This window comes from Exophiala bonariae (genome assembly GCF_035927105.1).
Source record: "Exophiala bonariae strain CCFEE 5792 chromosome Unknown scaffold_3, whole genome shotgun sequence".
NCBI classification, from domain to species: Eukaryota; Fungi; Ascomycota; class Eurotiomycetes; order Chaetothyriales; family Herpotrichiellaceae; genus Exophiala; species Exophiala bonariae.
The window spans coordinates 1641731-1665964 of NW_027042478.1; the positions used below are offsets into that span (position 1 = coordinate 1641731).

Sequence of the window (24234 nt, forward strand, 5' to 3'; positions counted from 1 at the left end):
CCAGTGCATTACCAAGTAATAATGCCTGGGCACAACTTCTTACGAGTACTCCGTAGGTCTATCTTAAATCTCTACAAATTCCTTCCGATAAAATAGTTTGACTTTACAATACTTCTCCAGATGCATTTGGCTAGTTTCTCGCTTCCTAGTCACTCACGAATGATAGAAGCGAAACGTGATCCTCTACTGTCGACATGTGGACTTGTTTGCATCCGATATCATTGGTTTCCTTTCAGGTCGCAAGGTAGCCTCATGTCGGTAAGTGTCTGATTCTACCTCTCCGTATGTAAACTCTCACAGGCATTTTCTGCGGGCCTCTTGGGAGAAAGCTAGTTTCCTTAGGTAACGGGCCACGCGGTTCTTGCCCAGCAACGTGCTCACGCCGAAGCATAATGGACATGGTTCGCACTTGGTCAGGAATCGAAATAATTGCCCGCGGTTGCTCATTACCGAACTGGATCGGCACGTGAGAATCATTTGTTAACCCTCCTTTACTCGTCCTGGTGAACGCCGTTTGCACACCAATGCACCCTTGACTGGTCGTTGTTGTCGCCAAATGCTCAGTCGAGTGAGCTTGTGGGGCCTTTATCGGAACAACACTGGATACTTAGAGTCGCAAACAATGCCAGTACACACATATCCAATATTGTACTCTTTTGTCTGAATTTTTTCTTCAGCTTCGAATGACTGAACGACGCATATGCTCCCCAGCTAGCCTCGAACATTATTTGCCTTGATCATGGATCACGGCCTTGCACGTAGTGCTCTGGCTTTCTTGCCCACCCTCTCTCAGATCATCCTCTCTGGTATTGCTCTATCCGTGAGTACTCGCTACCTCCGCTGAATTTGCCCATCCTTGGCCCACAGCTACGCCCCCGTATCGAAGATTTTTTCATACCCAGTCTGATTGCTGTTGTGGATACCACCTAGTTTTTGCTCATCACAGCATATCGCCTGACACTCCACCCACTGGCAAAATACCCTGGGCCTCTTGCGTACAAGATATCTGGCTGGCCATTAGTATATCAATGCTACAAGGGCAACCGACACCTTAACAATTGGAGAGACCATGAAAAATATGGTCTGTTTTTGTCTCTAGTCCCGCCCCTTATCGCATGGCAGTTTTGTCTGGACCTCCAGACTTCCGGCCCTGCAGCTGCCAACTGTCACTTGCCCCTGGCACCGACACGTTTACAAAGCGACGACTAACCACTTTTTGTCACCACCACTGCAGGGTCTATCGTTCGCACCTCACCCAATAGTCTGTCATTTAGCAGTCCATCGGCTTTGCATCAAATATATGGCTCACGTGCTGTTAATGTACGCAAGTCTCAATTCTATGAGATTCTCGACGGTGGAGCTGGAGGTTCCACTACCCATACAGAGATTGACAAAAACCGACATGCTGCCAGACGTCGAATTCTCAATCTCGCTTTCTCCGAAGCGGCACTCAGAGAGACTGAGTTCTTTGTCATTGACAATGTCAGGAAATTTATCAAACTCATTGGGTCCGACAGTGGCCTGAGAGCGGAGGCGGGACTTTCTCCAGAGCTCCCGGAGAATTTGAAAGGATCGGACAGCCACAATCATGGAGACTGGAGTCCCGCTCGAAACATGAGCAGGTATCTTGATTGGCTAGCCTACGATATCATGGGCAATTTGGTATTCGGCAAAGGCTACAATTGCCTGGGAAGTGAAGAATATCGGGAAATGCCTCGTATCGTCACGGAAGGAACCAAATTTGGATACTGGGTAAGTTATCAGACCCCTTACTTTTCTAAGCGAACCCATTGTTAACATGGAAAACGTGTCCCATGTGCTAACAATAAACTATCCGTATAAGTTTGCCCACCTTCCATATGCTCCACTTTTACTCCCCTTGACTACAACCACTTTCATGCAGTGGATCGGAGGCGAGACAGCTCGCGACAATGCTAGAAACGTCGAATACGCAATCTCCCAATTCCAGGAAAGAGCGGCACTTGAAGAAGAACGCAAGAAACAAAAGGTCGACTCCACTCGGAAAGACCTCATGCACTACCTCCTTAACAATGCGGACCCCAAAACAGGTATGCGGCCCACAATTGGTGAGCTTCAAGGTGACACTCTCAGCCTCATCGGTGCCGGGGCTGATACGATTGCAACGACACTTTCTGCGATCTTCTTCTATCTTGCTCGGAATCAATCTGTGCTGCAAAAATTAAAGGCGGAAATCCGATCGACTTTCACGAGCCTCGAAGACATACATTCGGGACCAAAGATGGATTCTTGCACTTACCTCAACGCATGTATCGAAGAAACGCTTCGTATAGCCCCCGCCGTGGCTTCGCAACTACCGAGAGAAGTCATGAAAGGCGGTATTGTGATTGATGGAGAGTATATTCCCGAGGGCGTTGTCCTGGGAGTTCCTTCCTATGTCGTGCACCATGATCGAAATGCCTTCCCCGAGTCATGGAGCTTCAGACCTGAAAGATGGATTGCAGGTTCCAACCTTAATGAGGATGGTGTTACCGTAACAAAAGAAGACATCAGGACGGCACGCGAGGCCATGTGTCCTTTTTCCATGGGCAGTCGATCTTGCGTAGGCAGAGTGTTTGCGTACATGGAGATGCGAAACGCCATTGCCTCGGTGCTCTGGGTTTATGATTTCGAGGAGGTGGACGGGAAGGAAAGAAAGGGTGGTGGCGGATCGGATCTTGAGCTTGGTCGTGAAAGAGTTGATGAGTTCCAGATCTTTGACTGTTTTGGTGCAGATCGAGATGGACCCATGTTGAAATTTCGACCGCGATCGTAGGGCAGACGACATACCCATCACGCTGACCATCCAGCTGTGCAGTGTCGAGGCTGTGATGGATGTTATTATATGATGATATGTACACATTCGTGTTGATTGTTTCCAGATTCCAAGTCCCGCTCTGCGTGCGATAGAAATTTTCGCAAAAGCTACATCTTTCCTGTCTTTTCTGTTACTGCCACCGTCGATATGACAGTCAGCAGCAACGGGCAGCAGCAGTTTTTGTGGAAAATCGAGTACGTCACATTCATCGCGGCCTGATGGCTGTTGCCGCCGACATGGATGCTTAGCAACATTTTGACAGCTCCAACTACTCAGGGTTCAAACTCTAATATTGTGGGCAACTAGCGGGTGATGATCGTGGATATTTCATTCTTCCACGCAAGGCAAAAGTGGAAATCAAAAGGGAGGTGCATGGTCTCGCAGAATATCTCCTTTCCAGCCGACAGTGTGAGAAAGTATCGCTCACTTTGCGACAAGGCCTCCCCGGGCACGCGTTGATGGCAGTTCCCAGGCTCGACAGAGGTCAGATGAAAGATGTAGGCGGGTCTTCAGAGGTCAAAACTTGCTTTTAGGCATCCGTCTCCAAGTCGGGAGGGGAACACTGGCGGAATGGGGCACTCCATCAGGGCCGGAGGGCCGCCCGTGTAACTTTGAAGAGGGGCCTTTAGCATCTAAAGAGCCGAAGCCATGGACCCTGTGCAAATCCTACGGAGTAGCTAGATGCCGCTTTTAGGGTGCGTTAAGGATGCCAAGCATTCTATACTGAAGCGGCAACCTGTGATGTAAAGTTCAACAAGAGTCTTGGTGTCACAAATTGCATGCTCTTGACGCGTCTGAAGAGGAAACACTGTTCGACGTTGCGACAAGACATGAGATGACATGAATCCGCCTACCGAAGTCGCAGGCAAGAAGCGCAAAGTTGCGTTCGATAGACCGACTTTGACTTCACAAGCCCGCAAACGACAAAAAGCACAAGATGCGCGGGCAATACCTACCCAGCGAGGTACATCTGTGTCCGCAAATGGGGAACTCAATATTGCGTCCTTCATCAAGGCGCGAGAGTTCGAGATTAGTGCCCTTGATAAAAGCATGCGCACCTCTCGCAATGCCTTGACGTCGAGAGCCTTCCAACAAGTCCCAAGACACATGAGGAGGAGGACTGCCAGTCATAATGCCAAAAAAGTCCCTCGTCGACTACGGAGAAAAGCAGAACGTGAGGTGAGTGGCACTCTACTATGCCCAGATACTGTGTGCTGACAGTTGCTGACCAGGATGGCTATAGATGACGGAAGATAACACCCCGATTGTGACCAAGCGAAGACGCACCCCTTCCAGAAAACTACGACTCAGACTCGACCGAGCGAAACTTCTTGGGAACCTGAACCAAAAGTCCAAAACAGTCCGCCAGAAGAAGAGAGACGCGAAGGCGAATGCAAAGAAAGACGACCCAGAGAACCACACCCTGATCTCGCGAATACCACGGTTGAAGAAGAACACACTGACAGAAGCACCGAGGGCAACAGTCAAGTATAAGAAGAGACAAGTCAATAAAACATGGCTCCCTACACATCTATGGCACACCAAGCGAGCCCACATGACTCGCCCAACAGAACCGTTATGGAGAATAGCCATTCCTTTACGCCCCACAGAGAAAAGTTATCGTCCTAGCCATCGAGCTGCTGGTCAACGTGGATGCATTGCCTGGGATTGCAGTTACATGTCATCCGTTGCTTGTCGTGGAACGGAGTCGGCTATACAGAGTCTGCTAGGCGCCCTTGGGTTTGTGCCTCAAAGTCTGTCTGCAGCACTTCAAAAGAAGTGGAAATCAGGGACCCGTTTTGCAGAAGGCTGGGTTCATGAAAGAGACAACAAAAACCGGCCTGTCGCTCCGGTGAGGGTGCTTTTCATTGTGAAAACGCCAAAAGCGGAAATGAAGTCAGCTCCTGCTTCGGTAGATGTCCTGGATGATGCCTCAAGACCTGATGGTATAAATCAGTCAAATTCGCATTCTCGGACAAGAACGAAATTGAATTGCGAAATACTGATTCAAATACATCCTTCCGCTTTTCATCAGTTCTGGAGTGAGCTTATCACGGTCGCAAAGGTGCAGAAACCGCAAGTCTTGGTTGAAGACCTGAGATTCGAGTTGGGAAGCATTGAAGTTCAAGGTCCAGGATCCACAGAGGCCCTCTTGGGCGTCCTTCGCCCCGTACCAGAGAATCCTAAATCCTCAAACTCTCATTCACACATCTGGAGAACTCTAGCTGGACTCAATAATCCGGGATTATTACCACAGAATGCTTTACTTTCTTTTGATATTGCAGACCCTCGTCTCAATCACCCTCCGACTCAAATCAGAATTCCCAACGATCCTGACCATCCCGAGTTGAACGAGATACTGGTAAATTGGCCTGTTGACAACACCTTGACATCGTCCCGTCTGTTCTCGCACAAGGTTCGTTTCGCTTTGGGTAATTCTCTGCCCTCACAAAAGGCGATCAGTCGACGAAGGGCACTTACTCCGCCCGGACAAAGCCCAACGCTGCACGAGAAGGATCCACAAATTCCAGTAATTCTCCTGGCATCAAGGGCGGAAAGCTCAACTGGTCAAGCAAGTACGAGCTCGCAGGGCAAATGGACCGTCCTCCTACCATGGTTCTGTGTTGACCTAGTATGGCGATCGCTGATGTATTACCCTCTCTCATCAGGTGGCACTCCGCGGTTTGGTGGACTGAACCAAAAACAACAACTGGCATTTGAACAACAGATTCCCTGGTTTCCAGCCGACTTTCCAGGCACCGAAGCAGGAAAGGCATGGGATCGTACAGAAAGTGAGAGGAAGTTTGATGAATGGATTCGAAGGCCACCTAAAAGTCGGGTTGCTTGGGACAAACTTGATTTAGGTGCAGAAAGAATCGGAGAAATCGGCCGTGGTTGGGCCTGTGATTGGGAATTTTTATTCGAAAGTGGGCCCCCATCGTCGGAGACCAAAGCAGTTCATAAGGAAGACAGGACACAAGGAACGAGTGACCAGCCTCCATTGACACAGCGACAACGTAAAGCGGCAAAGGCAAAGGCAGAAACCGAAAAAGAGCAAGCGGCCAGACGTCGCAATACTTCAAGCCCTGAAAGCGAGGCTGAAGTATTAGACATGTCATTGCCTTCAACAGTCAGCAGCTACACCCAACTGACGTCCGCGGCGACCAAGTCTCTAATCGCCAGACCCTCTCAAACTGAGTTGCCAGCTCATCCAGCACTACTGACCATACGCATCACATTCCTTGATCGCGGTACACCAACTCGAGGGGCTCGAATTTACCGACTTCCCACCACAGCACCCAAACAAGTCTCGCAGCCAATTGACTTACAACCAACGACAGTATCAGACTGCGAAAGACAAACCCAGCCGCAACAACTCTGGTCTTCAGGATTACCACCGGCAGCACAACGCCCTCCACCAACGCTAAGCACAGCCGATAATAGCTCATCATCGAACCCCGGTACATCAGAAGCCGACATTTTACACAGTCGCTGGCTTGCCCTCGTAGATTCGCACTCAAACGGCACCACTCGGCTGAAACAAAACGAGCACTATCCAAAGCCCAAAATCAATCGATTCGGCATGCCTGCCACAAAGAGCGCACTTCCTCGAGAATCCCTTTTTCGCGTCAACGTGCTACCCAAGAATGCCCCGAAGGAGATCATCGACAAATACGGGCCCGATAGCGCATACGGACGCGGAGACGGTGAGATCCCGAAAATCATACCTCAATCCAAGAAGAGCAACCCTACCGGAGGAAGCAAGAAATCCAACAGCAAGGCTCCATCCACCAGCATCCACAACGATAGCGTTCCAGTACCAGAATCAAACCCAATATACACACCATCTGAAGATCTACTACCCACACAACCCCCATCAACCCAATTCCAGCTGCAACCCCAAAACGACCTTCTCCCCCTCTCCTCACACAGCACGCACAAACATCACCCACCAGTCCCACATGCCCACGACCTGATCGGCTTCGTGACGACGAACAGCACGACCGCCACCTCCAGCAGCAGCGCCGGCTATAACCTCTCGGAAGGCCGCGGCACCGCCATCGGCAGTATCTGGGCGCAGCGTGTAGTGGAGGGCTGGGACGCCGTTGCGTTGACAGAAGCACAAGGACAAGGACCAGGACAGAGCGATTCTGGCAGGAGGCACAGGCACGGCACGAGATTCCTATGTATCGTCCGCAATGCCGGAGAGAGCGTGGGCCGCTTGGCGCGCTGGGAGGTTTGCGGGTGATGGATAGGATGCTAGTTTCCACAATGTTTCTTGCGGAGGGCGAGGCAAGAAAAGGGAAAGGGAAGGGAAAGGGAAAGGCGGGTGTAGTACGGTTTCTCCAACAACAGCGACAGCGACAGTGTCTGCGAGAGAAAGGTGCCCGTTCGACACCGTCACTAAGTTCAGTCTTTAGCTACAGATGAGATGGAACCTTTCACCCTCCGTGGTCGAAGCGCAAGTGAATGGGATGAGTCCGGATATTGTTATTCGATGTTTAACGTCCGGTGTTTTAGATATTCGATATTCAATATTCAATATCCAATATCCGGCCTCACACATCACACATCACGTACCACTACGTATCACGTATCACGTATCACATACCCCGTATCAGTGAAGACGCTTCACACGCATGAACCCCGAGGGACCATTAGGTACTTTGCCCACTCACGCATTACCCCTTCCCCATACATGCTTTTCATGAGATCCAAGCGTAAGAAAACCCTCCCCCTCCCCACAAAGAAGAAAATCAGCCTTTTCCTACACCGGGCGGAGTGGGGCGTCGTCCTGTCTCGTCTCGTCGAATGTGTATGTTTGTGTGTATCTCTGTATGGAGTGCGTGCAATATTAGTATCGCTGCAGCTAAGTACCTAACCTACCTTGGTTCTCGGGCTCGGTACGGTGAATCGAGTCGGGATGGGGTCTTGGTCTTGGGCCTGGGTCAATATTTTCCATTCCTCGCCTCCACGATGTCTACTTAAGGGTTCATCCTCCGCATGCAGAGGTCATGTAATTAGATGTCCCATCTGCCGAAGATGTAACATGTAACACGTAACATTCGTTGACTTGGCGGTAAGGGGACATGGACGGGAGGGTATGCACTCATACCAGATATCTTCGCGGCACGTATTGCAACAGCGAGGGAGGGCTTTTATTATCAAGATGACATGGGATTTGTAAATTCAAGAGAGAGGGTTTCAGCTGAAACTGAGCTACTTATTTTGTCCCTTCTCAAACCATGCCCCGTCATCACTGCACATCACTTGAGTTCTGCCTGGGGTATCATATCTCAAATCCGAATCAAAATCCGAATCAATCCACCATCATCCCCTCCCCAGTTCGCTAAATCATTAGATGGTGGTGGTGGTGGTGGTAGCAGTATATATATATCGTGTAAGAAAACGTCGTGAGACCTGTGGGACCTGAAAACCCGAAACCACTCCTCGCTGGGTAATAATAAGGGTATCGTATGATGAACAGTAAAAATTCTAATAAATCGCTTGACATCATCAACAACAAGGCACCAAAACTCAAATGGCATAGTTTTCCGCATGTAAGAAAATCTCATCTTTGCCGGGATCACTCCAGACTGTACTCTGCAAACGTGCAACCGTGTTGGCTACATCAGTTCGCATCTCTGGAGGACCACAAACGTAGACACAGGTACGACGACCAAATTCCCTGCTGAGACCTTTCAGCATGTATGGAATATCTGGACGACCGTACTCTGTCCGCCAGCCATCACGGCGATGACTGATGACATTTGTGGGTAAAAAGGCAAAACGCATAAGATTTTTCTGAAATTTGGTGGGTGTTTGCGGAAAGCCAAAGTCAAATGATCTTGTGGCATCAGCTTGTGCTTGTGATAGCGTTGACAACCGATTACTAGGAGGTGGAGGGAAATAGGTCTGAGTGTCTTGTTGTCCTGGTGGGGCCAGGTGACGAGGAGCGGCCATGTAGGCCTGAGGAAGAGCAGTGATGCTATCCTCGAACTCACGCTTCAATTCGGGTTCTTGTTCCATCATGACAAGAGCCGAGTTGCGCTTGCTTCCAGCATTATGAATTTTATCGGAGATCTTGTCCCGGATACCACTAAGACGATGTTCTTTGATATCAGGTTCAGGTTCATAACGCTTGGCAGCGGTGATGAAGAAATGGCATTGAACAGAGTTTGGAGGGGAACATTCTCTGCATATCCGCAATTCTTCTTTGAACCATTCCATAATGTCTGGTCGTTTCATGGCCCAAATGACATGGACCTTTGTGGTGGTTGCTTTTCCATCACGCATCCGTTTGATCAGATCAAGAAGTTGGCTAGCAATGGCAGTAATCCCACTACCACCAGCGAAGAAGACAACATTGTCAAAGGAAGCCATTTGGCGTTGCATGCCTCCATAAGGTCCATCGACGAAGGCTCGATATGTTTTATAGGGACCTTTCTTGATGGCCGTATCACGAACTTTTTTCGTGAAGCCTTCAAATGGCCTGAATACCATGGTCATATCTCGGTATTGCTCACCGTATTCGGATGGGAAGTCCATACTGCAGAGAGAGGAGATGGTGAAGGGGTGATTGCCCAGAACCGAAATGGCGGGCATCCTTAAGTAGGCATATTGACCTGGACGCCATCTCTTCTGGGTTGGAATGGTCACTTTGAGGGCATTCTCTGGCAGAATGGTGACAGCGGACTCTTCGCCGATGAGCCATGAAGATCGGAGAGGGTTCATCCAATTGAGGTAGAATAGACGAGCAAACATGGACACCGCCATCAGGACGACAGTTGAATAGAGATAAGCCCATGATGTCAAATAGTTGTTGCAATGCCAAAAGAGAAGGCCGACAAAAGCCCATGCTACTGGAATATGGAGGATGACAAAGAATTCGTATGCTCTGGCTCGGAAGATAGGAAGTGAGTGGATAGTCAGGAAGAGGAGGGGTGCAAGAGCTGCAATGCCGGTGGTGAATATCCACCAATTCTGATTGAAGTAGAGCTTGAATGTTGCGAAACCTTCGGGATCTCGAGCAGATTGGACCCAGTATGGGACGGCATGGATAATACCGAAGATTGTGCAAAGATAAGCTGTCCATCGATGAATGACGATCAGTCGCTCATGGCTGATTCCAGTCAACATGGAGATGGGATTGGCCTTTGTGGCCAAGACTACAACCCATGGTAATAGAGAAATTGACATCATTCCAGCTCGGATGGCCAATGGAGGGGAACCGTAAGCCATGGATTCGTAGAAGAGTGGTTGTGGGAGGAAGCAGTAGAGTAGAGAAGCGACAAGACCGATTGCCATGATAACCAGAACACCAAGCGAAGGAAAGGTGAAGGTGAATGTCTTGCCGATTCGGATTGGAGTGATGGGTCTATAAAAGACCCATCTGAAGAAGGCAATGGTATTATTGATGGGAGCAATAGCAGAAACTGCAGCTTGTTGCCTTGGTTTTTCGCGCACGAGGGGACCTTTGGAAGGGAAGAAGTGTCGGTTGGAAGCATCCGTCATCTCGCTGGCGGCGCTGGGTAATTCGTAATTACCATACAGGTTGCCGGGTGAAGCACCCATAGGACTGATAGTGGTGGCCGAATTGATGACTTCCTCCTTGTAAAGAGCGGTTCGAATCTTGTCACCCCAATAGTAGTAGAGGCGCATGAGGGTTGTTGAAACGACCAAGATAAGTCCGACGTATACATATAGTAGTCCATACTTTGCTGAATCCTTGAAGGGGTCTTGTTTTATGGCTTCGATGAGGAGTGGAGGGGTGGTGCTGTTAATGGGGATGTTGACTCTCTTTATTAGCTCTTGGATTGGAGCCGAGCCATCTTCTCCTCTTGAGATCAACTGCGCCAATGCTTCGACCGGAGACGAGGACATATCTGCGTCGTCCGTTATGGGGACTCTCTTCTTCACCAGCAAAGAAGGAGCAGGAAGTCAAAGTGCGGTCTGGGGCGCGGTAGTGTAAGATGGATGATGGAGAAGGAGTAATGGGCCTCTGTTTAGGTCTCTGGTGGACCTCTGTTGTTTTGATGGGAGCTATTGGAGCACAGTTCGTTTCGTAGAGAGGTCATATATTCAATGACCGCCAAACCGCCCCCACACGAGGTAACCGGTACTCAATAGTTTGTAGAATCGAGAGGACCAGCTCTCTTGAACCAAGCAACAAAGGGTAGCGAATGTAAGGAATGGAGGAATGGAGGGACTCGAGCCTCTTGGGAGAAGGTGGAGGGAGGAAGGGGGGATGGTGAGTGCGATATAGAGGGAAGAATCACAGGATTGAAGCCATACGGGAATGCGACGGAGAGGGAAGCTAGGACTAGGGATAGAGGTGACGAAGATTGACCGCGCGTGTGGAGGAATTGCCATTGCACTTACAGACTAACTCACCGTGATATTGAGTGCAGAAGCAACGACCAAGAAGCTACCGAGTGTGGTTGAGCAATGGTAGGACAGCTTGGGGAAGTCGAGTTGTGTGGGTAGGCATGTAGGAAGGAATGGAGACGTACTGTCAGCGCTTGGAGGAGGTTGAAGATTGGTTGTGGTGATCAACTGCAGATGGTGGAATGGCATTAGTGCGACATGGAGCGGACCGAGAGGGAAAAGATGAAGGGCAAGACGAATGAGAGAAAAGAGAAGAGCAGAGTTGTGTGAAAACATGGTGGAAACGGGGATTGATTGGATGGAGGGGGTGATGGAGCCAGGAACAAATGCATGTTTAGTGGAAGTGGGAGAGACGGAGGAGACGGAAGATGTGGAAGAGAGAGAAGAGAGAGGCCAAGCACTTACTCGTGCTGCAACCGCCAACTCGACCAAAGAAGATGTGATGGACAAGTTCCAGGGTTCCGAATCATGCCCCTCTTAGCGCCAGCTTCATCCCTCCAACCACCTCTGCAGATGCCTCCAAGCCATCCATCAAGGGTCCCAATAGACTCCAACCTAATTCGGAGCATCTTGTGTGCTTCACTGCATCTGACCCTTTCTGTTGGAAGACTTGATCAAGGAGAGAGCCAGAGGGAATCGGCTCGGGGCGATGAATTTGAATTTGAATTCGATCTTGGTCGTGATGGAGATGGGTGTCGACATGTTGATCGCTCTCAGTGTGATATTCTCCGGATCGGCTGGACTAGTATTGCCAAGAGAATCAAGACACGGGCCGATTTTAATCCATAGGTAGATACCTACCAAGCAATAGAAGGAAGGGGCATGCTCGCACCTGCCTCTTCACCAGGCTTATGTAATTAATTACATTAGATGCTATCATTTCACCACTACCATCCAACACATTATATGCATATCATGACTTGCCAGTGGCAGCCAGCCTTTTCCCCGACCTAGGTAACCAAACACCCAAGTCATCTCAATCCTCCACCCACAACCCACCCTCATCAGGACTTCCTCTTCTTCGCACCCGCCTTCTTCTCCGCCCCCGTAGCACTAGCCACCGGAGCACTAGGCTTCAACAGCTTCGTGTCTTGGTCCAACGCCTTCTTGACACCTTCACCATCTCCCTCAACTTTCTCCGCTCCCTCGCCCTCGTCATCGCTGTCACCCCCCTGCCCAAACTCATTGACTCGAGAGTAATCAACCCGATACTTGTACTTTTGATACAACCAGATGAAGAAAATCACATCATCTCTCAATGTGGCCAGCCGATGCAACGTCGGCATTCGAATCGTAAATGCAAACAGATCGTCAATGAACGTGTTCAAGAACTTGTACGTCATCGCCTTGGACGGCATGTGTGCCACAGACTTCAACCGGTAGTTGATGTAGAGACTCGGCACCATCATCAAGAATCCATACGCGTACACGCTGCCCACCAGTGTCTCAATCACGAAGCTGTACCATGACTTGTGCGTTTCGTACACCAGTGAATACACAGCATACGCCCCGAGAAGCGGAATGGCCACAATGTAGAGATACCGGAACGCGATTTGGTCATACTCTTGCGTCTGCTTTTCCTTCTCGGTCAATTTGTGTTTGTCCTCAAAGGTGATAACATAAGGCAGGAACTTGAACGACGAGTCTGGTCCTGGTTCGCGGAGGCGGACATCCACCGTCTTGGTGATCTTCCACGCTTCCAGTAGAATACCAAACCCTTGACCTGCCAGAATCATCCAACTGGTCCCATCGGCATTGTCGACCAGGTACAAGAAAATGATGGCCTGCATGAACACGTTGGCAAGGATGGTCCGCACAGATGTGCCAATCACATCCTTCTTCTTCCGCCAATGTGCGATATCGCTCTTGAATGCAAGTCCTTCGAAGACCATGTGGAAAATACTAACGACAAATGTCGTACCAAGTAGATACGAATTCGTGTCGAGCAAGATCTCCTTGAACTTCTCCATCTCGCTACCATCTCCACCAGTCGGTGACGGTGCACCAAATGCCGCCTGTTGTTGCTGCTGTTTCATCGAATCATCAATGCTGGCCAGCATCGAATATTGCCAATTGACCAAATTGTACAACTTGAACTTCAGAGGCACCTCGGTGACCGTGTCGTTAAGTTCCATCATATGTGATCGCAATTGCCAAAACGTGTTCAGGTAGAAAACAGGATAGTACCATCCATTCTGACCCGATGCATCTCGTGCACCACTACCTTCCAAAACAATATTGCTCCGGATGGCAGGATGCATCTGCCGCCAAGCTTGGGTCCCAGTGTTGGGTATCAACGCCAACGTGAAATTCGGATGGTAGTATGAAGCGATTTGCACTCCCTGGGGCTCTTCCACCTCCTCTTCAGGCTCCGCGTTCTTGTCAAGCAAGTTCTTCAACTTGCGAACTCTCTTCTTGGCGTTGTAGTGGTTCAAGGGTCGCTGGAAGTGATATGCCTTGGCCGGATCATATGTTTTGGCCTTCGGATCGATCTCACTCCCCGTCAGCCCGACGAAGAAATGTGCCCACAAAGTAGCGTTATGTTGAACATCCTTTGGAACAGCAATCGTAGTCTCAATTTCGCGGCTGTCCTTGTAGTCTCCCTGCTTGAAATCCTTCTCATCGAGGATCAAGCTATCCTTCGGGAGCGAGCTCAAGGCAGGAAGAGTGTTCAGCGATGAGACGTAAATCTTGACATCGAGCGAGCTGTCTTCAGGCCAGATGGGGACAATGTTCAACGGGATTGCTGAATAGTTGGCCACGGCGGTCGCATCCGGTCGGTCTTTGAAATCGACGCTGCTGGCAGGAGAACCTCCATTAGTGGACGCAGTCTTGGAGCCGAAGAACTGGTTGACAACGAATTGGGTGGCGGCGAAAATGGCGATGCCCTGAACAATGGTTTGGAACATCGACTGCGAACGCCTTTGATTAGCACCGAGATCAAACCGTGATCATGTCAAGCGGAATGGATAGATACCTTTCCTCCACCTCCCTCCTGCCCATTTGCGGCAGCAGGTGCCCCGCGACCACTATTTTCCGGCATCTTGTTTCTGTGAAGCTAGCTATCCAGGAACTTGATGATCGGAGGAAGTAGAAAGAAGAGGTTGTCGGTCGAGGGGACAGAGTGGCAGTCCAATTCCTGGTAGTACTACTGCAGTGACTTGGGTACACCACAAAATCCCCCGCCACTTTTTCCCAAACCAAGACGCAATCGAGTCGGGGAATCATTGCTCCGAAGCCGAGGTGTTCCGTCCACGGCTTGGCGGCATTTCGACCTCCAACAGCCGACAACGGCAGTCCAATTATGCATGCAAAGCTGATCACGGTTTCAAGCCGTCTCTTCTCAGATTCGCATCGTCTCGTGTCACTGTCAAAGCTAAAGGGGAAACATCTCCAGCCTTGCAAGTCGTCATTGCGCCATCGAATAGCATAATGATATCTGGTCTTGGACCCAGACCATGATTGGCAAGACCCTGACATCGAAGCAGCGGCTCTGCATTGGCAATGGCGAATGGATCGGCTCCGATTCCAACACCGCAATTCCCCACGCATAACGCACCGCGGGTCTGGTTGGTGACATCGGGCGACTCGCCCATTGGGATATCCATCGCGCGCCAGATTCTCAGTCATGGGGACTACGTGGTGTCCGGGATCATTCAAGCAGAGTTCGAGAACGATGGGGCACGGAGTAAGGAGTTCAAGGGCTTTCTAGCTGAGGTGGGGAGGAGTCCGGGCTGGAAGGATCGACTGAAGGTCGTTGGGCTGGATATCAGGTAAGATCACAACTGTTTGTGGGATTTTATTGGAAGTCATTCATTGTTGTCACTCATTGAAATCCTTTGCAAGGCAAGCCTGTTTTGGATATTGACTTGATACTTAGGAATGTTGCACATTGTCAGGCAGCGGTTGCAGAAGGAGTTCATACCTTTCGTGGGGTGGACATACTGTTTTGCTGCACAAGTGAAGCAGTAATAGGCACCATTGAAGAACTTGGAGCAAGTCACCGCACTTTGACACTGGTGCGAGACCAATTCGAGAGGAACTTCTTCGGCCCCATGAACATCATCAGAGCTGTGATTCCTCAGATGCGGTCTCAACTCAACGGCCACATCATCGTCCTCACCGGAATTACTGGCCACCTTGGAACTCCCGGATTGAGCATGTATTGTGCTTCAAACTGGGCATTGGAAGGTTTCTGCGACAGCATCGCATACGAAATTGCCCCGTTCAATATCAAGTTGACCATCGTCCAACCCAGCGTGGAAATCGGCATCTTGACCAACCAAGTGACATCCGCTCCACCAATGAAAGAATATTCGAGGGACTACGGTCAAACGGCACCCATGTTTCGAGGCATTTTGGATGGTCTGCTCAATCGTCTACCTGGCATCAGAGCAGAACATCCACCACCACCAGAGTTTGACATTCAATCCCCATCATCCGAGGCTGAGAGACAGAGTGGGCCGTGGCTGCTCAGTCGTCCTGAAGTGGTCAGCATGTATCCTCCACTGAGTGCGGGTCACACCGAAAAGCTCATTGCAGAAACCATCCACGCAGTGACGGCTATCGGCGGACATGAGAATCCACCTGCGCGTCACATAGTAGGCGTGGAGGGAGTGGCTAGTGTGCGAGAAAAGCTCAAAACAGTGAGCGAAGAGCTGGAGGAGTTTGTGGAGACCAGTGTGTCTGCTGACATCACCAAACAAGGAGGTGGTGCCAGTCGCTTGGGTGTGGTTGACATCGATATCAAAGACTTGGAAAGCGATGTTTTCGATGCATCGCTCGGTCTGCATATGAATTAATACTAGGATGGTCTTTTATTGTTCAATCCCTGTCGTGTCGTCTTCGGTCATCATGCCGGCCGCGAGCTTCTCGGCTTTGACGCTCAGAAGGTCTATGTCTGACTCTGTCGCGGTGACCATGTTCCTCTTGTCTTCCACTCCTCGGGGAGCGCGAGCGCTCACGATCCCGCCTCTCGGGCGAGAACGAACGCCGTCTTCTGGATCGCTGCCCACCGTGCCTCTCTGTGTCTCTGTGTGATTCTCTATGTCGGTCACCCTCGCTTCTTCTTTTATGTCTGTGTTCTCTGTCGTGACTTCGGCTTCTACTTCTGCGCCGGCGACCACCATGAGACTTCTGCTCACCGTGTCTACGTTTGTACTCCCTTAGCGCATGTTGAAGTTCATTGTCATTGGAGCCCGAGGTTCCTTCGATGCGTTCGGTGGATGTGCCGTCCATTTTGGGGTTGTCGATCCCTGCAAGGCGGCCGTATCCCACGCCCCTCGAGGATGCAGCGTCGTTGTCACCGGCCGCCTCTTTCAAGACCCTTCCAACCTCGCGTTGACCGCCTAGTTCCTCCATGTTGGGGTTGTTTCTTGGGGCCACCGGCAGACCCAGGGCCCTTGCAAGGGCATCTTCCTCTGCCTCCTTGACTCGTTTTATTTCTTCCTTGCGTTCTCTTGCAGCCTTTGCGGCAGGATCCTCGTCGGGGTTGTCCTTTGCATCCTGGTCGCCTTTTGCGTACCAATTGAGATCGCGGCCTTTCTGCCAGCGGCCGACTGGAGCCATGAGGGAGTGACCCAGGTAGTTTTCTCGATGGGAGGAGGCCTGGACATCGGACCACTTGAAGTCGGCGCGACCACCCCGGGAGCCTTCCTTCCGAACGGTGGCTAGGAGATCCATGGCGAGAGACTCGAAAGTGAGATCAGGGTTGGATCAATCAAAGATGTAGAGCGGGAATAGTGCGATGTTGTGTAACTTGATCTCTCAAAATCTCCAAGGGCATTGGGCGATAGGTGAATTGGAGTCGCGTTGACTCTCAGGTGGGTTTGGTGGATGAGACTTGAACAGACAATGCCAAAGCTGGGGATGGAATTTGTGTTGCCAATGCGAGCGACAAAGTGCAAGTATCGGCGATGTGAGTGGTTGGGGATGGAATCATCAACACATGGATACCCCGTTGATATTGTGTACTCGTAGTCTCCAGGGGACGTGTTGGTTTGAAGAATGGAAAAGACTGAGATGGAAAAGAACCCCGGTTGACGATGCGTCATTAGCGGCGTCTCCGAGGCTTCAGAGGATCCATTTAAGACGCTCGATCTCAACCCCCGGTAACACGAACAGCCCAACTCTTTGGTCCATCTGCATAACACCTCCTGCAGGTATTGTGGGTTCCCCTTATCCTCTTGCTCGACCCCTCGTCGACTTTGGGACCTCGGACACCCTCGTGGAAAGTTACAGGCCTTGGATAGAGGGGTGTGTATGTTGATGAGTTGACATGTAATCTTCTCTTCAGGTTACAGGTGCCACTGGTGATTGATGAGTTCCAAAGGCCACCACTAAACTATCAGACACCCACACCAACGCCAACATCTCACATATTTATTCTTTATTGTCAACAGACGACATCAGGGCCCCTGTTGAGATAACGGCTCAATGGACTGCGCCTGCATCATCTCCTCCATCTGACTCCGTTCAATTGAACACCTCGATTTCGGTTATTGCAGCTTGTTCCCGCATCTTACGTCCGGTTTCTGAACATAGTCGATGCTTCTCTGCTTGTGACACCTCAGCCAACCATCGATATATAAAGGTGCCTTTAATGAAAATCATAGTCCAAACTGCTGGTTTGTCGATTTGTCGTCTTCTTCATTATCCAGGCATTTAAGCCAGCACTGCCAGGAGAATCTGCATCTGCCTGCAGGCCTGGGGTGCCCGGAGACATTTTCCGGGGCATCGTTCCATTGCCTGATATTCAATATCTTACCACAGGCAGCACAAGGTGGGGGACTCGTGTGAGGATTGACGTGCTCTGGAAGCCACGCCACCCTTCGTTTACACTAAAAACCCCTTATCCAACTTATGAAATAGACTTTACAGTCCAAGCTCCGTATCTCCTGTTTCTGAGCTATGGAGGTCGACCCAAGATCTTTCCAATCAATCAACATTGGACTAGGTAGTGTTGAGACGGGAAGGTCAAGATTCACCCAGAACGATATATACACACCGCCCCCTTTATCACATTGGCGGAATAATCTGACCGCGCTATCTCAGAGATACAATCTCTACTTCGTCGCTTCCAACGAGAATGTCATTGTTTACAGGCCCGAGTTTCCCTTTCAAAGGATGGGGAGAAGGGCTCAACTTGCGATTGCTCCGGCCCTAGCCAATCCAAATGCCCAGGGTTATATTGATTTTCACCGACCTCATTCGATCAATCATCTGATAGTTGATGATCTTGGCACAGAAGAAATTCTACTCCTCGCTACTGACTCGGGCAATATCACGGCCTACTACACCAAATCCATCGAAGAAGCCATTCGAAGGCAACCCTTTCGCTTTACCACCAGCGCGACAGGTGATCTGACTGATGTTCGGCCGTTCTTCTCCGAATGGGTCTATGAATCGGCTTGGGGTTTGTCAATTCATACTCGGGCTCGAATGATTGCGGTCTCCGCCAACACTCCCCATCACATCCCAAAGGATGATCCATGTGCCAAGGTTACCGTGTTCGCTTTCGCCTTATCAGGTGGGGACTATCCTGCTGGACCATCCCTTGATGGTGACGACGATTATAATGACACTGACCAATATCTTGAATGGCATGAGTGGGACGTGTTTGATGACATTGAGACCCCGCCTCGAGACAAGAACTACAAAATCACACTCGCTGGTCTTGAAGGCCATGATGCAAACATACCAAGCGTGGCTTTTGTCAATACCGAACAGGATTTGCGCGGTAAATGGCTAATAAGCACAGATATTGACGGCAATACCAAAGTCTGGCAAATCTGGCGAGGTCTCTGTCATAAAGACTGGAATTTTGCCGAGAAGAATATCCGTGCTGGTTGGCTAAGACGCCGCGAGGGCGGTTGGGCTGTTGCTGCCTTGGATTCCCGATGCTTCCGCACTGCTCGCTCAATGGAAGAATTCTGCGGTCATTCCAGAGCTCCTTCCTATCATGGCCATGCTGGTACCGAGAGCTACGATATCACAAATATCGTACGACTCCGAACTCCCGGTAATAGTCATGCTCATCCTCTCATGGTCGAGAACTCGGACGATTCGGACGATCTAGCTGATTCCGAACAAGCAGCGGACTTTTGGTCTGATTCCGATGATATTATTGATGATGATACAGATGGATTTCCTACATATCAGCTGGGCTCCAACCCGATTGAGCCCATTGCCTTTCAGAATAGCCAAGCTACCAACTCTTCATTTGTCTCCTCTATCCCTGCTTCCTCGATTGGAAGCGACCATACTGAAGATCCTGCAGTTTTGACGATGGTTGAGGTTCATGAGGACGACTCCATGTCCGGGGAGGGGGACGAAAATCAACGCGAATCAAGCTCGGATGAGTTGACCGAGGACTTGTCATCATCGGATCATCGTAGTATAACCTCTCTATCGAGCCTTGCACAGCAAAATCAACAAGTTGTTGAAGATGATGCTGTACTTCTCCTTCCAACCTCAGTCAGCTCAATTGAGGTTGGAAGTCCAAGAAAGGGTCCTGTCTCAAGTGCTACAACCATACCAAGGCCGCGGACGCGCAGGAATTCAGAAAATCCAACAGTACCCGATATTCCTCTGCTTCACTGCAGTGCTTCAAACTTGAGGATGTTGCGCGGCCCAGACGCGCAGTCACCACATCTATTTTGCGCAAACATTTTAAAGCAAGCACTACCTCCCATCATCGAGAGAGGGGGTCTAGGAAATTTCGAGAGACTCAACATAATCCAGCAAATCCCCGAACTGGGAATTGTCATCGTTGCCTCTCAAATTGGCAGATGTGCTGTTTGTTCATTGACCAGAAACGGCAAGACAGGGACCCTAGGACTACGTGTTGACTGGATACTACCAACAAGGAAACAAGAATCCAAGATGTTGCGACCCGTGAGACCATTACTTGGCATTGCGACCTCACCGGTTCAGGGTAGAACTAGCGAGCAGCGGAAGAGCCAGAGCCCTGATGCCGACGATAGCATCACTTGGGGGAGCGATGGGGTCTTGGACGGCGTGTCCATCACATTTGATCCAGTCATGCTAGGCCTAAAGGATCGAGACCATGGATCAAGTGAAAACCTCGGATCTAGTGACGAAGACGAAGCAGAGAGTAGCTCACGAGGAGCGAGGCGTGCAAAGCGTAAGAGGCTTTCACCTACAGGAAAGGGTGCTCGTCCTTCACAATATTCCTCAGAATACCGAAAATGGACCATTCCTGCTCACGCCGAATCTTGGGAGACAACTGAAAATAGTCGTCGCTACAGACTCATGCTGACGTATTCGGACTTCACTGTCTTCACATACGAGCTGAGTCGAGGGGTGGAAAGGGACGATATGGCTCAAGGAGAGGTTTCATCCCTTGATCTCGTTGACTGAACCTCAGTGGGTCAGTTTTCCATGGCCGCCTCAACAATCTACCACTACGACCTGCCATAACCCAGTGGATCGTGCCCTCGTGGCTTGAGGTTATGGGCATGAGCATGGTCACTTTTCTCCTATCATGGCATCCAATGAACCGTGTTTACCCATAGGAGCAGACCTGAAGCATATACCTGGGAAGAGCCAGCAACATACCGTGCTTGAATGCCCGTGAATACTGGCCAACCCAAGGGTTGAGCTTCGCACATCAAGTTGCAACAATTAAAACCTCGAGCACGAAGTCTGACTAGATGTGTGATTATGCGACTTTCAAGGTTGGGAGCAAGGGGTTTATGTGTATACCACAAGTCTATACGTGCTGCAACTATGACAAGATGTCTAAAATCGGATCAATCATCAGGTTACCCTCTCATATCTCACTCACATCGATATCGGACTTAATCGCACAACGGATTGTTCTCCGCTTCTGGTTGCTCCCCACTCGTAGGAATGATGACCCAGTCAATTAACACACCAGATGTTTTATCCTCGGTCTTCATGGAGGCCTGGGGAATTGGATTGAGTTGATGAGATTGACAAATGTATTGCTAGGAGCATTCAAGATCAATGATGAATTTTTAGTCTGTTCTCTTGCTGCTGAAAATCAGTATATAGTCCTCAATACTCTCAAGCAACGCATCGATGCTCTAGACTATGGAAATAGTTAAATTCTAGAGCCTTCCTACATGAGCTAATTGCCCAGGTATTGTAGTCAGTGAACCCGTCAGAGATATTACCACGACACGCTGAAATAATTGTATCATACTTTCAAACCTAGATTTTTTGGCCTCGACTATGCGAGGCGAACATTATTTCTGCGAATATCATATATGACATTCTATACTTCTCATTCTCGCACCATCCATACCTATTTATCAACTGTGGCCATGGGGTTATTTGCATGATCAATAGTCGTGCAAGACACTTGTCGTCATCGTCATCGCTCTCGCCACTTCCCCACCTCTTGATTCCTCGAATTTATATTCCACCATCTTGAACCCATTGACCCCCACATAAAATTGAAAGTACAGTCCAACGATGACAACCAACCCACCACAGAAGACAATCGTAATCATCGGTGGCGGCATAATCGGCTCCACAACAGCCTACTATCTAACCCGCCATGCCGCCTACAATCCAGCACTACACAAAATCCACCTGATCGAAGCAACTGCGATCGCAAGTGGCGCGTCAGGCAAAGCGGGCGGACTACTCGCCCTGTGGGCTTACCCATCATGTCTAGTCCCCTTGAGTTTCAAATTGCACGCCGAGCTCGCGCGAGAACACGGCGGCGCCGAGCGCTGGGGATATCGCGGCGTGGGCGTTGGGTCGATTGACCTGGTGGGGCGAAAGGTCGATGGAGAGGGGAAAGGTGGGAGTGTGAATGGTGGGAAGGGTCACGGAGAAGATACCAGAGGCTTGCATCGCCCCGATGTCTCAAGTGACGGGAACGTCGACGTGAATGCACGTGTGAGTCTGCAGAAGCGGAGCAAAGAGTCGTACGCACGGCTACGCAAGGCCGGGCTCCCCGATGACTTGGACTGGGTTGCCGACGAGACGGTGCGGGCGTACGAGAGTATGGGGTCGCCAGAGGACACGGCCCAAGTCCATCCCTACCAGTTCACCACGAGCATGGTGCAGCTGGCAGAGGAGAAAGGACTGAATGTGATCCTCGGATCTGCCACGGAGATCATCGACGATGCCTGCCACTCCTCCGAAGGAGGAACGCACACGCACACTGTCAAATACACGGACAAAGCAACGGGCACAGCACGAGAACTATCCGCAACCGACGTGATCGTGACCGCCGGGCCATGGACGTCGACGATCCTGCCCTCGGCGCCGATCGGCTCGCTGCGTGCCCACAGCGTGACCATCAAGCCCACGCGCCCAGTGTCCGCCTACTGCCTATTCACGTCGATCTCCCTCCCCAAGAACTTCAAGACCGGCTCGCCCTCCCGCGCCATGACCGTCACCCCGGAGATCTACGCGCGCCCGAAAGGCGAGATCTACGCGTGCGGCGAAGGCGACCACCTCGCCCCGCTGCCGGCTTCGACCGCCGAAGTGGCCGTCGACGACGCCCGCTGTCAGGATATCATCGACTACTGCGCGAGTTTCTCGGATGAGATCCGCGACGGCGACGTCACCGTGCGACAGGCATGTTATCTGCCGCAGGTCGAGGGGGCGGTGGCGGGCCCATTGGTGGGGAGGACGAAGCGGGATGGCGTTTTCCTTGCCGCGGGACATACTTGTTGGGGTATTCAGAATGGTCCTGCGACGGGGATGCTCATGAGTGAGTTTGTGTTTGATGGAGAGGCCAGGTCTGCACGTGTCGCGGGCTTGGATCCAAAGAGGGCTGGGTGTTGATACTAGCTATGTGTGCAATGGGGTGAATGGGGTTGTGTGGGTTCAGAGGAGATGAGTACATGCTAGGAGATAGAACACAGGGAAAAGATAAGCGACCTTAGAGCAAGGACTTTCATTCGTATTCGTGGGTTTTCATGTATCATGCCCTGCTGTAAGCTGGAATCTTCTCGGCCTTTGTCTCTTTCAAAACTGCGAGCGTGGTCATGGCAAAAGTAGATATATTACCGGTCCACGTCCTACGCCTTCCATGCCGAGACCACCTGAATGACATCCTCATCAGCGACGAGATGACTTAATCCGACCCTCTGCGGAACATGCTTTGCACTGGCACCCCATACCAGCGCATATTTGAACGTCTCCTTCAACGTACGATGGATCTGGTCACAGACATCCTCAACGGTGCTGTTACTCCTGACGATCAACGCCTCGCTGAAGTCCGGTTCAATACCTTGTCTTTTCGTATAAATCCTGATGAGCCGCAGCTCCTCCCAGCACCGCTCCACGACATCTTGAATACCCAGATCCAACTCACACGACATGACGACTGTATTCGGCTCTCGGGCCAGCTCGTTCAGGAAGTCCACACTCACGGCGTCGATCTTGTTGTACACGTACAGGCAGTTGATGTACTTGCGGTGGTCTTTCATGATGACGTCGATGAAGTCGTCGACCGTGGCATTCTCGTCGCGCACCAGCACTTCGCAGTTCAGGATCTTGTAGTCGCGTAGGATGTTGTACAGCATTTTTTCGTCGAGGTTCTTTGGTGGCGATTGAAAGGTGATTTTCATGCCGCCTGCCTTCTTCGCTTTGAGGTAGATGTTGGGTGGAGAGCGGTTCAGTCGGATCCCCACGGCTTCCAGTTCGGCTTCGAGGAGGGCACGCTGTTCGATGCGTTTTGTCGCATCGAGGACCATGAGTACCAGATCAGATGTCTGGGATTCCCATACCGTCAGACTGCCCGCTCAGCATGGAAGTATCTGTATTAGACGTACCTTTGCCGCACTAATAACCTGTCGTCCTCGACCCTTGCCTTCCGAAGCGCCTTCGATGATTCCCGGAAGATCAAGAATCTGAATTTCTGCTCCCCCATATTCAAGGACACCAGGGATGGCTGTCAAGGTTGTGAAGGAGTATGCCGCAACTTCAGACTTGGTCTTGGTGATTTTTGATAGGAAAGTTGATTTCCCCACTGATGGGAAGCCGACAAGCGCTATTCTGGC

The 24234-nt window shown here is 50.6% G+C and overlaps 9 protein-coding genes across 9 annotated transcripts; 6 read left to right on the forward strand and 3 right to left on the reverse strand.

The window, feature by feature from the left end:
• Positions 1 to 1078: 1078 nt before the first annotated feature.
• Positions 1079 to 1797, forward strand: LTR84_008117 (uncharacterized protein; the record flags this gene model as incomplete). The annotated part of the gene is made up of 2 exons (XM_064851667.1): positions 1079 to 1085; positions 1235 to 1797. 2 exons carry the CDS (start codon positions 1079 to 1081, stop codon positions 1795 to 1797), a joined length of 570 nt encoding a protein of 189 aa, XP_064710670.1.
• A 1-nt stretch (position 1798) lies between these two features.
• On the forward strand, positions 1799 to 2794 carry LTR84_008118 (uncharacterized protein; the record flags this gene model as incomplete). Its single annotated transcript, XM_064851668.1, has 2 exons — positions 1799 to 1807; positions 1904 to 2794. 2 exons carry the CDS (start codon positions 1799 to 1801, stop codon positions 2792 to 2794), a joined length of 900 nt encoding a protein of 299 aa, XP_064710671.1.
• Positions 2795 to 3676: 882 nt separating this feature from the next.
• Positions 3677 to 7085, forward strand: LTR84_008119 (uncharacterized protein; the record flags this gene model as incomplete). Its single annotated transcript, XM_064851669.1, has 2 exons — positions 3677 to 4015; positions 4080 to 7085. 2 exons carry the CDS (start codon positions 3677 to 3679, stop codon positions 7083 to 7085), a joined length of 3345 nt encoding a protein of 1114 aa, XP_064710672.1.
• Positions 7086 to 8374: 1289 nt separating this feature from the next.
• Positions 8375 to 10720, reverse strand: LTR84_008120 (uncharacterized protein; the record flags this gene model as incomplete). The annotated part of the gene is made up of 1 exon (XM_064851670.1): positions 8375 to 10720. The coding sequence occupies one exon, from the start codon at positions 10718 to 10720 to the stop codon at positions 8375 to 8377; it is 2346 nt and encodes a 781-aa protein (XP_064710673.1).
• A 1508-nt stretch (positions 10721 to 12228) lies between these two features.
• Positions 12229 to 14267, reverse strand: LTR84_008121 (uncharacterized protein; the record flags this gene model as incomplete). Its single annotated transcript, XM_064851671.1, has 2 exons — positions 12229 to 14136; positions 14202 to 14267. The coding sequence occupies 2 exons, from the start codon at positions 14265 to 14267 to the stop codon at positions 12229 to 12231; spliced, it is 1974 nt and encodes a 657-aa protein (XP_064710674.1).
• Positions 14268 to 14728: 461 nt separating this feature from the next.
• LTR84_008122 (uncharacterized protein) lies at positions 14729 to 16026 on the forward strand (the record flags this gene model as incomplete). The annotated part of the gene is made up of 2 exons (XM_064851672.1): positions 14729 to 14997; positions 15105 to 16026. 2 exons carry the CDS (start codon positions 14729 to 14731, stop codon positions 16024 to 16026), a joined length of 1191 nt encoding a protein of 396 aa, XP_064710675.1.
• Positions 16027 to 16048: 22 nt separating this feature from the next.
• On the reverse strand, positions 16049 to 16906 carry LTR84_008123 (uncharacterized protein; the record flags this gene model as incomplete). Its single annotated transcript, XM_064851673.1, has 1 exon — positions 16049 to 16906. The coding sequence occupies one exon, from the start codon at positions 16904 to 16906 to the stop codon at positions 16049 to 16051; it is 858 nt and encodes a 285-aa protein (XP_064710676.1).
• Positions 16907 to 18349: 1443 nt separating this feature from the next.
• Positions 18350 to 20605, forward strand: LTR84_008124 (uncharacterized protein; the record flags this gene model as incomplete). Its single annotated transcript, XM_064851674.1, has 1 exon — positions 18350 to 20605. One exon carries the CDS (start codon positions 18350 to 18352, stop codon positions 20603 to 20605), a length of 2256 nt encoding a protein of 751 aa, XP_064710677.1.
• A 1080-nt stretch (positions 20606 to 21685) lies between these two features.
• LTR84_008125 (uncharacterized protein) lies at positions 21686 to 23014 on the forward strand (the record flags this gene model as incomplete). Its single annotated transcript, XM_064851675.1, has 1 exon — positions 21686 to 23014. The coding sequence occupies one exon, from the start codon at positions 21686 to 21688 to the stop codon at positions 23012 to 23014; it is 1329 nt and encodes a 442-aa protein (XP_064710678.1).
• Positions 23015 to 24234: the final 1220 nt, after the last annotated feature.